The 11,931-nt window shown below is 40.9% G+C and overlaps 1 protein-coding gene across 2 annotated transcripts; it reads right to left on the reverse strand.

Annotated features, from left to right (window-relative positions):
- Positions 1-711: 711 nt before the first annotated feature.
- Positions 712-8,145, reverse strand: LOC139209653 (poly(rC)-binding protein 2-like). Of its 2 annotated transcripts, none has more exons than XM_070839452.1 (13): positions 8,012-8,145; positions 7,084-7,219; positions 6,893-6,916; positions 6,770-6,802; positions 6,516-6,632; positions 6,284-6,415; positions 6,056-6,184; positions 5,844-5,918; positions 5,520-5,561; positions 5,063-5,135; positions 4,911-4,966; positions 4,596-4,765; positions 712-1,949 (listed from the first exon to the last, which is right to left on the reverse strand). In XM_070839452.1, the coding sequence occupies exons 2-13, from the start codon at positions 7,150-7,152 to the stop codon at positions 1,913-1,915; spliced, it is 957 nt and encodes a 318-aa protein (XP_070695553.1). In that variant the 5' UTR covers positions 7,153-7,219; positions 8,012-8,145; the 3' UTR covers positions 712-1,912. The 2 variants fall into 2 exon arrangements, with proteins under 2 accessions (XP_070695553.1, XP_070695552.1); XM_070839451.1 differs by having other exon boundaries at positions 5,502-5,561.
- Between the last annotated feature and the right edge of the window lie 3,786 nt (positions 8,146-11,931).

The following is an 11,931-nucleotide window of genomic DNA, read 5'->3' on the forward strand; positions in this document are numbered from 1 at the left end:
GCGGCGCCTGACGATGACTCAGGTTGCATCACCTGAGGCGATTTTTCCACATGGTACTTTTTGAGCTGTAAAATGTTAATGAGAAAAATTGGGGGAGCTCCCCTTTAAGTAATGAACCAAAAGGACTCCCATATGTCGTAACGTTGATGGGTTTCATAAAAACCTCAGCTGTTCCTTTTACCCTTTAAGATAACTGCAGAAGTAGCCAGGTAAGGAATAGAGCACTTCTCTGTGGTGGTTACTAGTAGAACAGTAAGTATCCTTTGGGTTTGAATAGAAATGTTTTGTTTTTATACAGCATTGCACATTGTACCTGTAACATAGGAATTATATCGAAAGCAAAATATTATGAGCAACAATAAATAATGTATTGGTTAAAAAAAAAAAAAGAACAGTGTGATGTTTGTTTAAAAAGATGGGGCATGTCGTAGCTAGAGTGTTACTACGCCATGTCAGCTGAAGGAGGAAAAAATTAGTATCGTCTTTAAGCATGTCCAAACTATTCCAGTGTCATTTCTTAACTTCACATCTACATTTCATTTAAAGAAAAAAAAAAAAAAAAAGACCCCCCCCCACCACCACTCGAGACAGGACTGTGTTTTTAGATTATTAATAAATCTGAGCTTGGTAACAGGATGATCACATTGTCGTGCCGGCTGTCTTTATGAATAAAAAAAACCCAAAACATTACAATGCAAGAACAACCAAGGATTGTGTAAGCATTTCACATCTTTTTTATTTCTGCATTTCATTTCTTCAACAATTTAATTGCACCCAGATCTACAATAGTTTGAAAACGTGCACAAAACGTGAGTTTCTTCATCCTGCAAAGAATAATAAAAAATAAAATCTGACCCAGGCAAAAAAGGATAGCAGGAAACTAGTGTTAATTCTATAATTCTCCTTCTAGTTAATCATAATTTAATACCTCAGCATAATATACTTATAAAGACCAATATGTCTTGTAGTTTTGCCCCTTGCAGCATTCCCCAGCCCTGCAGTTAAAAAAAATATTTTCTCTATTTAAAACAAACATTTCAATGTTATTATCGTCATCATCGTCATTACTATGGTCTTAGTAATTTCAGAGAAAAGAAAATATTTTCCTCTCATTCAGGCCCACTCCTGGTGACCAAGGCCCACCCACCCTTATCAGAGTCCGATACACAACAATGCTCAAAAGTCCTGATCAAGAAATAAAACGGATGGAAACACAGGAATGACACAAAACAATTTCTCAGCAAATTAGAGGTGAGACGTAACGTAGCTTAAAATTCTCCTTTGAACCCGCACTCAACAAGGGATAAATTACCTTCAGTCTAAAAAGGTTTTTCCTGCATACAACTTCAACTGGAAATCATTTACACCCACTGGAACCCGTTAAACCCACAATGCCTCATTCAGGAAGTACAGCTTCAAATAAAAGATGGCAAATGTCAATGACTTCTACTCTTACAAGGAGCGGTGTATTAAATAAAAATAAATAGATATTTAAAAAGGAAGGGAGAGAACAGTCCATCTATAATGTTACTGTGTCTTTTTTTCTTCATTTTTACATTTTCTAAGAAAAATCTGACATAAGAAAAACATTATTTATGCCTTTTCAGATTTTTCTAAAACTTTTTACCTATATCAAGAAGATCATACAGATATACAGTAAAATAAGAGGAAAAAAATACAACAGAAGGAAGTCTTTAAAAACTATATGCAAAGGGAATTTAAAAACATAATAAATAAATAAAATACCAATATCATGATGATGGTGTAATTACAACTGAGTAGGTTTATAACCAAAGCAGAGGAGAAAACAGTGAGTTTATAGTACTTGGTTTTTGCATTAAGTTCAATAAGGGACCTCTTGGTAAAAAGTAGGGGGAGGGGTTACGTTAGATGCTGATGTAGATCCTCCATGTCAGTTGGCTGCGAGTCCAGTAGCTTCAGAGGACAGTCTGAGAAGGAGCAGAGAAATTCAACCTTAATATCTCATTCTCAGTATTTGAGCTTAAATGTTTAGACAGCAGCACACTGCTAGCTGGATTTTAAATAGACAACATTCACATATGCCAGTTTCATGAAATGAAGAGCTGCGTTTCTTGTTATTAAATTTCATTACATCAGCATGCAGGTTTTACAAGCACACATTTGATTTGCGGCTTTGTTAACCTTTTTATATTTTGGCATCATATACAGGCTCTGAAAATAACCTTTGTCACTGCCTGCCGGCCTTTTGTCTGCCACTCAAAGTTTATCTGCCTGTTCTTCGTGTGCTTAATGAGGGAATAACATTTAGATCATTTAATGTTAAGAATGTTATCAATGTTTGATATATTTACAAGAAGAAAAAAAACATTACATGCAAGTTCAAATTTGGTATGACGTGACAGACTAAAAATGCTCCTGTGACTCAGAGGGACAGACATTGGCAGAAGAAATTTAAACCACTGCAGAAGAGGAGGGCGCAACAAGATGACATAATCAAAAGAGCCCCAACCGAACCTCAAATGGCGAACAAATTGTAGAAATATAACATTTCTGTTCGTCTCATATATTAATGTGAGAAACATTAGACTCATCAACCTGCCAAAACTGATGTGCGAGGTTGCATCAAGTCATGAGCCCGTGAAGGCGATACAGCGGGAGAGTACGTATGCGTGTCTTTCTATTGATGGTTATTAGTCACAATTCTGTGAACTTTTGAGGTCAAAAAGGAATAAGGTTCTACAGCCAATAACGTTGCTTTTATATAACAGCTGTGAGCAACTTTTACATGTTCCTAGTCATACGCCAACCTTGCTCAATGAGTCTTTAAGCTGAACACATTATTGCCATACCGCGCTACTGACAAGCCAGCCGCGGTGGATGTCAAGAAACCGCCACAATATTCATGTTTTTTCAAATACTGTATGTGACTGGTGCTACTGATGGGTGCACAGACGAGCGTGTGGCTTCCGCAGCCCCTTCAATGGGCGCACAGCTGACCGGCTCCTGCAGAGAGACCTGGCGCTCAGCTGTAGCCAGCAGGGACGCGCGGTGGGGCTACAGGCAGATATTAGTGATCATGAAACAAGTGGCGGAGTGCTGGGGTCGCCACAGAGTGAAAATGGAAGCCCCGGTATCGGTAAGATAATGGGGGAGGGCTGAGGAGCTCCTACTTGCATCAAGAAAATGCTGATGTAGGCCTGTCCATTTAAAACATTTAATGAGTAGCAATGTGTGAGCTCTTTTAATGAATTCCCTTTTAGCAAGGTTCTGAGTGTAATTGTCTCTGCAGCCTTGTTCATTTGCTCGTTATTTCAGAGGTGACTTCCTGTATCCACCTGCTTGCTGCTAAGGTGTCTCTCTCTCAGCTATAGCCACCTGCTCAGGAGCCTCCATGTTACTATCTTGATCATAGCTGCAAGTCATAATCTTCTGAATCACCCAATGACAGCCAACAACTAAATCTTTCTTGTAGAGCACTAAAATCAGTATAAATTAAGCAATTTGCAAAAAACTGAGCTAACTGCTATTACTGTACTATTCAGCCTCCCTAAATTACCACAGCATCATTTCTTCTCCACGACAGCCTCATTCTGTTGTGTTTCCCTTTCCACCGTTATGGAAGATGGCCTGATGATTTTACCCACCACTGCCAACAATTTACCTGCATTTGGCAAATGCTAATTTCAGACCCTGGCTGTATAGATTTTAGGTTTGCACCTTATTGATACTCATTATACTCTGCACACCTACTTTGGACTGAAACTGCTGCACAACAGCAGGTTAAATAAAGTGATTGTATCTGAAGCTGATAATAAGACAGTATAAATGTAAACAGTTAAAACTACTATTGAGACTAATGCACACCAGAAAAAAAAAAAAAATCATAAAAACACATGCTACATTTTAAAATGAGGAAATAAAATGGATAATACATCAGCAAATAAAAAAAAAAAGATTTAAGACACAAAATTCGGTGAAATAAATAATCAGCACCAGTGAAGATTCTGCTGTCTTTTACCACCAGTGAAAACTACATTGAGTGATGGTAGAGTGATGCGAATAAAGCTTTGGTAAAACCAGACCTATTTCATTTTCCCAGTGTTTTACTAATAATGAGCATGAGGGAAGTCTTCACCTCTTAAGTATTTGACATGACTACTGGTCAGCCAAATGCACATATGACGAGTTTCTTGTTTGTTTGTAATCAGTTGGTAGTCCAAGTGATACTGACCAATCATTTTTGAGCAGGCTTTGGTTGCATCCAGGTAAAGACCGTGGAGAGAGCAAAAGAGCCGAACACATTGGCTGGAACGCAACTTTGGAACCCATTTTCTATCGCCAGATGACCATTTAGCTTTTTAAAAATGTATCTACACTCACATGGGTTAAACAATTTCCGGCTTGTGGAGTCTTGGCTACACAAGGAGCCCTGAAACACTGGTCTTTGCTTCCAGAGGCTAAATCATAGTCAGATGATACAATCGGACAAACTGCACTCCGGAGAGTTTTACTATCTCCGACCCAAAGTAAACAGTCAGGATTAAAACACTGCTGTGTTTCTGACAACTTGCTGCTCTGTGATGGATGTGTTGCACTTGCATAAAGCCTCTTACCGGGCATTGATCAGGTACTCGGCCAGGCTGATGCTGGCATGGGAGCCAGTGATGGTGACCTGTCTGTCAGTAGAGCCCTCCACAGGGTTGGCAATCTTGATCTGAGCCCCTGACATCTGACGGATCTCATTGATCTTTGCCCCCTGACGGCCAATGATGCAGCCAATGAGCTGAGGAGGAAGAGGACGAATGTGACAAAAAAAAAAAAAATCAGCACCAGAAGATACACAAACGGCAGGGGGAGAAAAATGCATCATGTTTCTCTGCTAAGAAGAGACACAGTAACTGAGCAGAAAGGAGATAAATGTGACTTACATCGTTTGGAATGGTCAGCTCATGAGAGCCAGTTTGTGCAGAGGCATCCATCCCAGCTGAAGAAATGCAAAGAAACGGCATGAGTGTGTTGACTGGGTGGATTATTACAAATCTACAGCATTCGCATTCCCTCTTTCAATCTGTCCACCTACCCTGGAAGCCCTGGTTGCTATGTGCAATGGGGAAGGGGCTCTGCTGCATGGCCAGCTGGTGAAGTTTGGTGAGCTGTTGAAAGAATGGAGGAAAGGACGTGGAGAGCAAACAAACAAACAGACCCAAATTATGAGCGAGGAAAAATCCAGGAGACATTTCAAAGCTGAAATTTTGTAATTATTTCCCTTTAGTAAGTGGTTATAGTGGCAATGAGGGGAAAATATGAAATGGAACATGGAACTCATGATTTAGCCTCATGGGTCAAAACAATATTGTTAAAACAAATATAGTGTTATTTCAAGAAGTATAATCTTTATAAATGTTATAAATGGATGTGCATCAGGCAGTGGTGGTTGGAAAAATTAGAGTCAAAGGGATGAAATAAGAAGGTGGCATGGCTTCCCCGGACCGAAGTTGCAAATATATTGGATCACTTACAGAGGGCCCTTCACTTACATCAGGCTGTGGAATGGCGTGCTGCCCTTGGACAGCGTATGCCTGCAAGGAGAGAACAGCACTTAGGAGGGTGTGGCAGTGTCACACACAGTGTACTCCAATATCCATCAGACCTATGTCCTTGGTGTGCTACAAGAACAAAGCCAGGCAAAAGACAGCACACCCGCGACCAGAATGATAGCCCGTGTACAATTAAATTCTTTTGTCCAGAATTGCTTCAGTACAAAGTGGGAATATTTCCCCCCAAAACAGCGAACAATGTTGGGCAAAAAAGTTCCAGTGACACACCTAAAGGAACAAACAAATTTTTTTTACGTTGTTTACCTGACCACCTGCAAAGATGACAGGAGAGCCTGAGGGTTTGGGTCTGTACGGGATGGTCACTCCCTTTGGTGGAGACTAAGAAAACAAAAAACATTGACTGCTGGAGTAACATCAACAGCAACACAAAGTAATAAACCACCAACAGTGTCAATAACGATCATCACAGATTACCAAAAGAGTGAAAGCAGCTTTACAATAGTCAGTGTCTGTACCTCAAGCATGACGACGCAGATCTGCTTGACACACTCAATAATGGACTGTGGGGTCCCTGCAACGGTGATGGCACGCTCTGTTGAGTTGGGCAACATGTCCCCTGCTACTTGTACCTGAGCTCCTGCTGACTGCAAAGACACAAACATGAACAGCAAACAGGGTTAAGACACACCGGGGACAAGACAGTGGTTCAAACATTACAAAAAGAAAGAAACACTATGACTAACCTCTCTGATTTCCTTGATCTTGCAGCCACCCTTGCCAATGAGTGAGCCACACTGGCTGGCAGGCACAACAAGGCGCATGGTGACCGGCGGTTTGCTGGTGGCCGTACTGTTAGTCATTGAGGTGCTAATGTCCTGGAGGGAAGAGGACACAACAACGGGACATGAAACATTAAAATGTGTCAGTTCTTCTGCTTTAACACGTCTGATTTCAGATGTAGGGCGCAAATCTAACCTCCTCCAGTTTCTCAATGATCATAGAGAAGGCTTTAAAAATGGAGGTGGTGGGTCCTGCAAGGGTTATGATCCTCTCCGGACAGTTCCCCTCTGAGATGTTAATGCGAGCGCCACTCTGCACAGATAGGGGGAGAAAACAGGAAATATCAAATCAGTCACAGTGTTATCATATGATGCATGAGTCTACTTCACCGAAATTGTGAGCATGTTTCTTCTTATTTACCCACATCCTTAAAAAAACCCCAATCTTACCTCCTCTCTCATCTTCTTAACCGACTCTCCTTTCTGTAAGGAAGGCACAAATACACAATATTTACAAAACACACCAATGGGTGCCATGTAGATAGCATCATTCTGGCAGCAAAAACAACTCACCTTGCCAATAATGCTCCCAACCTCCTACAATAGAGAACAAAAATGCACATTAACACAATAAATGTATTCTTCATGGTCAATAACAAGAGGAAAACTCAATAGGTATTGGGTTTCATTTTATTCTGACTACAGCAGCGTTCGCCCTAAATAAGATGAGAGGCTCATCAAACACTGCGTGCAGCCACACTCACCTTCCCATGCATGAGTAGCCTGATGGTTAAGGTAACATTAAGTCCTCCTTCGACCAGACTTGAGTCCATTGCTGCAGCTGAATCCACACACACTACACTGGCCAACAGAGTGGGTCTTTGGTCACTGGCTGAATGTCTGCAACAGAACGGAAAATGTGACCATCAGGGACGAATTTAGTAACTGGAAACTATGAGGACACCTCATGAGAAAGCCTTGTTTACTATGGAGCTGCTGTCAGTGCAGATCAATGAAGTGATGCGGGGGGCTACCATCTTGTAGGCTCGGGCTGATGCTGTACTTTAAAAACGTTAGCTAGCTGCTCCGAAAGAATGAGATGTTTGAGTCCAGTAATTCACATCAGCCTGGCAGGAGTCCACTCATTCACGTTAGCACAATGACCCACTGTCTCCCTGAGGCACCATCTACTTCCTGGCTAAACAGCTGTGGCGACATTGATTGTCGCTTTAATTTTGGAGGCCTAAATGCGAGCTGCCAAAACGTCCTCTGAGCATTACAGCAACTCTATGTCGTGTTTGTGCGTAAATATTAGCAACAGAGTGCTCTGTTAACATCGCAGATGCTATTTTAAAGAGAGCATCACAGACAGTCACGCAAGCAAGATGTGTATGCTAAGCTAGCAGCGCTACATCTCCACCATTACTTCACATATTTACGAAGTAACAGTACACTGAACCACAGGAATACTTAGATATCCCATCTATAAAGCAAACACCTAAAAACCACCAGCTAGCAACTAGCTCGCCCATTCAGTTACCACAGCTCGGTAATTTTCCACCAGGTCGCTAGCGTTAGCATGGTCTGATCCAGGAAATAGTCTGATCCCGCGGCCTACGGAGCCCACTGAGGCACGCCGAGTTACCCCCGTCCTTCACCCCCAGAGGGAACAAACAAAAGCGGGGCTCTTACCCGAACCGTCCCTTGAAGAGCGTTCAGGGGGTGGGTAGGGTGGCAAGGGTGGAAGGGGAGAGGTTCGGGAGGGAGTTTTAGAAGGATCCGGGGAAGAGGGAAGAGACACCGCTGTTCGATCGGACTCCACTCTTCTGCTTGGCACAAAAGACAAAATGAATTCAACTTTGACCTCTCAACCGCCCCGCCCCTCCACCGGGTCAACCCCGCCCACCCGGAGCGCCGCCGGGGTCCACACATCAAACCCGTCCGTGGTCACACTCGTTTGTTTTGGACAGATTTTAGTTTGAAGCCCAAAGTCCATTTAGATTTTGTGAAATTTTCACAGAATGATCAACAACTAAATTATGTAACAAATATTCACTTTCATGCCACCAACAACATACATCACATCAAATATATCCACCCACACACACACTGGTGCCACACATTAATAAAAACCTAACAGTGTGTAAATCTAATTATTTCTAAATTAAGCTATTTACAATGTAGGACTGTGGTTGTCTAGTATTTTCACAGAATAATATATATATAATAATAATATTTTCTTCATATTACTTTCTGCATAATGTGTACTTTTACTTTTGTGAGGCACATTTTGCTGATAATATTTCCCTTGAAATACAAGATTGACTTGTACTGAAATATGTATTAGATTGTAGTATTTCTACTATTGATCAACAAAATAATCTGAAAACCTTTCCCACCGCTGTTAAACTCTTAGAAAAAATAAACTCAAATTTCTTTCCCTGTATTTAAGACTGCCAAAACGAATTCAAATCACCAATTAATAAATAACAATAATTCTCTTATAAAATGTTTTATTTATTTATCAAAATAAATATTACAATGATGAAACATAACCATGACTGCAGCATCCGTAGCTGCAGCTATTCATGGTTGTGTTTGAATTACATCCCGAGACCAATTAGTCTAAAATAAAGTAATTGAATAAAAAGTATAAGATTATATTGTGTTATACATGCAAATATCTTGAATCTTTTACTCAAACCAAATAGCACTGGTGTAATTTCTATGATTTGCCAGTTAAACAGCATAATTTGTCCAAAAAATATTGTGGTTCACATGTATGAAAGTTATAATCTGTGAAAATAAGATATATTTGAATACAGTGCAATGTGGTTTAGTGATCGGATGAACTGTAGAAGCAAAGACAACGCACACAAAGAAAACACATACATTTAGTTACCCTTTCCGTAAATGCATTTTGAGTATTTCCAAACATATTTAATAGTACTAGCATTAAGCATTTACTGGATCATTAGTGGCATTTTAAAAAAATGAATTATTCTTACTTTTTAGATATTGATTGAGGGTAGAAAAAGACTGATGTGTCCTCTGAATGTGTCCTGTCCCTGCTACCTATAACAGCCTGCTGCAGTTATGTGTACATCCAACAGATGGCACAATGACTCTGTGCATGCTCTGTGTCAGGACTCTGAACCGGTCGCAGTGCTCCTCTGAATCCTTTCTAGTGTTGCTCAGATAAAAAAATCATTCATAGCTGGACATGTTGGCTGAGATGTCCTCACCTTATTGAGTACAACATGGAAATGTGTTGAACAAGTGGCACCAGCCATAGCTGATCAAATCAAAAAGGCCAGTTTGAGGTATAAAACTAAATGCTGTAGCAAAGTTAGTTTCATTGAATGAGCCAGCATCTCTAAATATATATTTTAAAGAGTGGCTGACAATTGAGAGTTGAGGAAGCCTTCAATAATTCTATTAATGATCTTAATGTAGTTAATCTTAGTATAGTCAGGCCACAGAGGCCTCTGTTGCCTCCAGATTTCAATGTTTCTGTAAATGTCTGATGATGAAGAGCAGACAGTCAAACAGGAGTTGCTCAGTGGGGACCATAAAAACTGGCCTGTGCTATAAATAGTCAGTTGGTCTTACTGAAGTCAGTTGACGTATTCCAGTGGAATACTTTCAATCTAAACTAATGATCGGCCTCATGTTTGTACCTCCAAGCTTTTACCCCTGATGATATTTGAAAAGTGCTGATACAGTGTCAGCCAAATGGTAGACTTGAGGAATTCACCTCTAGACCTGAAAATAACGAACTTCAGCTTCAGTATTTGTTTTTTTTATACAAAGAATATGATTGATGACTTTCCGCTTCATGATGGATTGCCTTGTTTTCTGCGAGGCTGTTGTTTTGTTGTGCTGTCACATGATTGATGGGACACATGAGGATCTTAATTGTCTGTTGGTGTTTATTTTTGAATTAGAGGAGTAGCATCAAAGCCCTGGATTGTACAGTTAAAACCTCGCAATCATGGTGTTATTATATTAGCGCACTGTATAAGCCAGGAAGGAGGAAGAGATGGATAAAATGGAACAGTATAGCCCTATAACCATGTGTTCATGGTCTGGTTGACAGAGTATTCTGCCTGAACTCACCCAGCACATGTTCATTAATCTGGTGCACATCAGAGCACCCACAATGCAATTAGTCGATGGTCAGAATAGCTTGCTATTGTCTGTAACCAATCTTCTATTCCTGTGAATCGTTAATCCTTTCCAAATCCAATTCTCCGTCAGAACTGATGTCCCACACAGCGTGGTTTACACACTGTTGTTTACATGCATGACTCATGAATCATGTCTGGCTCAGTTTCATGGATTCAAAATCGCTCTGCGTTCGATAGATTGCCTCCACACTGGAAGAAATTGAGCTCAGCTATTTTGAAAGCAGTTTGTCTCAGCACTTCCTGCTCCCCCCCCCCCCCCCCTCGAACATGAATTCAGGCAGTAGATGTTGGAGCTGGTTTTACAAAGCCATCTGCAGTGCTGCCTGAATGGTGCCAGGCTTACAAGGCTGGTGGTGTTTTTAAAATAGAAGCATAGCTGACCAGATTTGCCCCAACCAGAGACCGTCACGCTCTAGTAACAGGTAAAACATTTACTGTAAGCACACCCCCTGCATGCTGCATGAACAGTGTTGGTTTTAGCTCTTCCCAAAAGAACTGTGAAGGGTAAATACGCTAAAAACACAAAGAGGGGAAAGACAAAGAACGAGACTTTTTTTTTGTCTTGACAAAGGATGTTTAATTAGTGTAAAAATGCCTGTTTCTTTGATCTGAAGAGCGATCGCTGAGAGATAGATTATACAGAAAAGAGGAAACTCTTCAGCTTTTCCAATCAGCATAGTTTCCCCGGCCTTTTATGTGTGTCTCCCCCCGTCAAGTAACTGCTTACATAATCATCTGCTTATCATCCTGCCTTTAATCTCAGCATCTTTCCCACAGTTTGTGCTCTTTTACACGTCCCGACTTTTCTCTGACGCACCCCCTTACCAAATTCAATGCAATCTCCCCCTGTTCCCTGTTTTTCTCCTTCAGTGCTTTTATCTGACATGCCCACTGGCACTCTCACTCTCTCGCCTGTCCCTCTTCCCTCCACCGGTGAGTGGTCATTGATTACTGTACAGGGATTGTATGATGAAATGCCACTCGCCCACCTAACATCCTCTCATCAGTTGCCCCTGACATCCCACTGCCTCGTTGCGTTGCAGACTGTCTTTGGATGCCTGTTTAACGCTCACAGTGTTACATTAGCTTGCTGACTTCACATCTGGATTCACTTTTCTTTTTTGGCTGAACTGCGGAGTGTGTCAGTTGTGAGCCTTTAACTACACTAATTGCACATATTTGCCGCACATGTGACACTGGTGCAATTTCAAACTCTATTGTTTACAGTGATAAAAAGGAAGACAAAGTCCAATTTTATTCTCTTTAGGTGTAAATTGTCTGTGCATATTAAAGTAAATGATTTGGATTACAGTGTGAAACCTGATGACACACTCAAAGCCAGAGAGAGAGTATCCAATTACTCACCTAATTAGCAAGTGAATGTTGTTTTAAAAATCAAGCGTCTTTAAAAGAGATGAAAAA

The sequence above is a fragment of the Pempheris klunzingeri genome, chromosome 11, assembly GCF_042242105.1.
Source record: "Pempheris klunzingeri isolate RE-2024b chromosome 11, fPemKlu1.hap1, whole genome shotgun sequence".
Lineage (NCBI taxonomy): Eukaryota > Metazoa > Chordata > Actinopteri > Acropomatiformes > Pempheridae > Pempheris > Pempheris klunzingeri.

Excerpts from the sequence above, each read along its gene's own strand:
- LOC139209653 (XM_070839451.1), bottom strand. The coding sequence starts at position 7,152 with ATGGACTCAAGTCTGGTCGAAGGAGGACTTAATGTTACCTTAACCATC. Across the intron at positions 6,633-6,769 it reads TTAAGAAGATGAGAGAGGAG|AGTGGCGCTCGCATTAACAT; the intron begins GTAAGATTGGGG and ends CTATCTGTGCAG. Across the intron at positions 4,967-5,062 it reads TAGCAACCAGGGCTTCCAGG|CTGGGATGGATGCCTCTGCA; the intron begins GTAGGTGGACAG and ends GCATTTCTTCAG.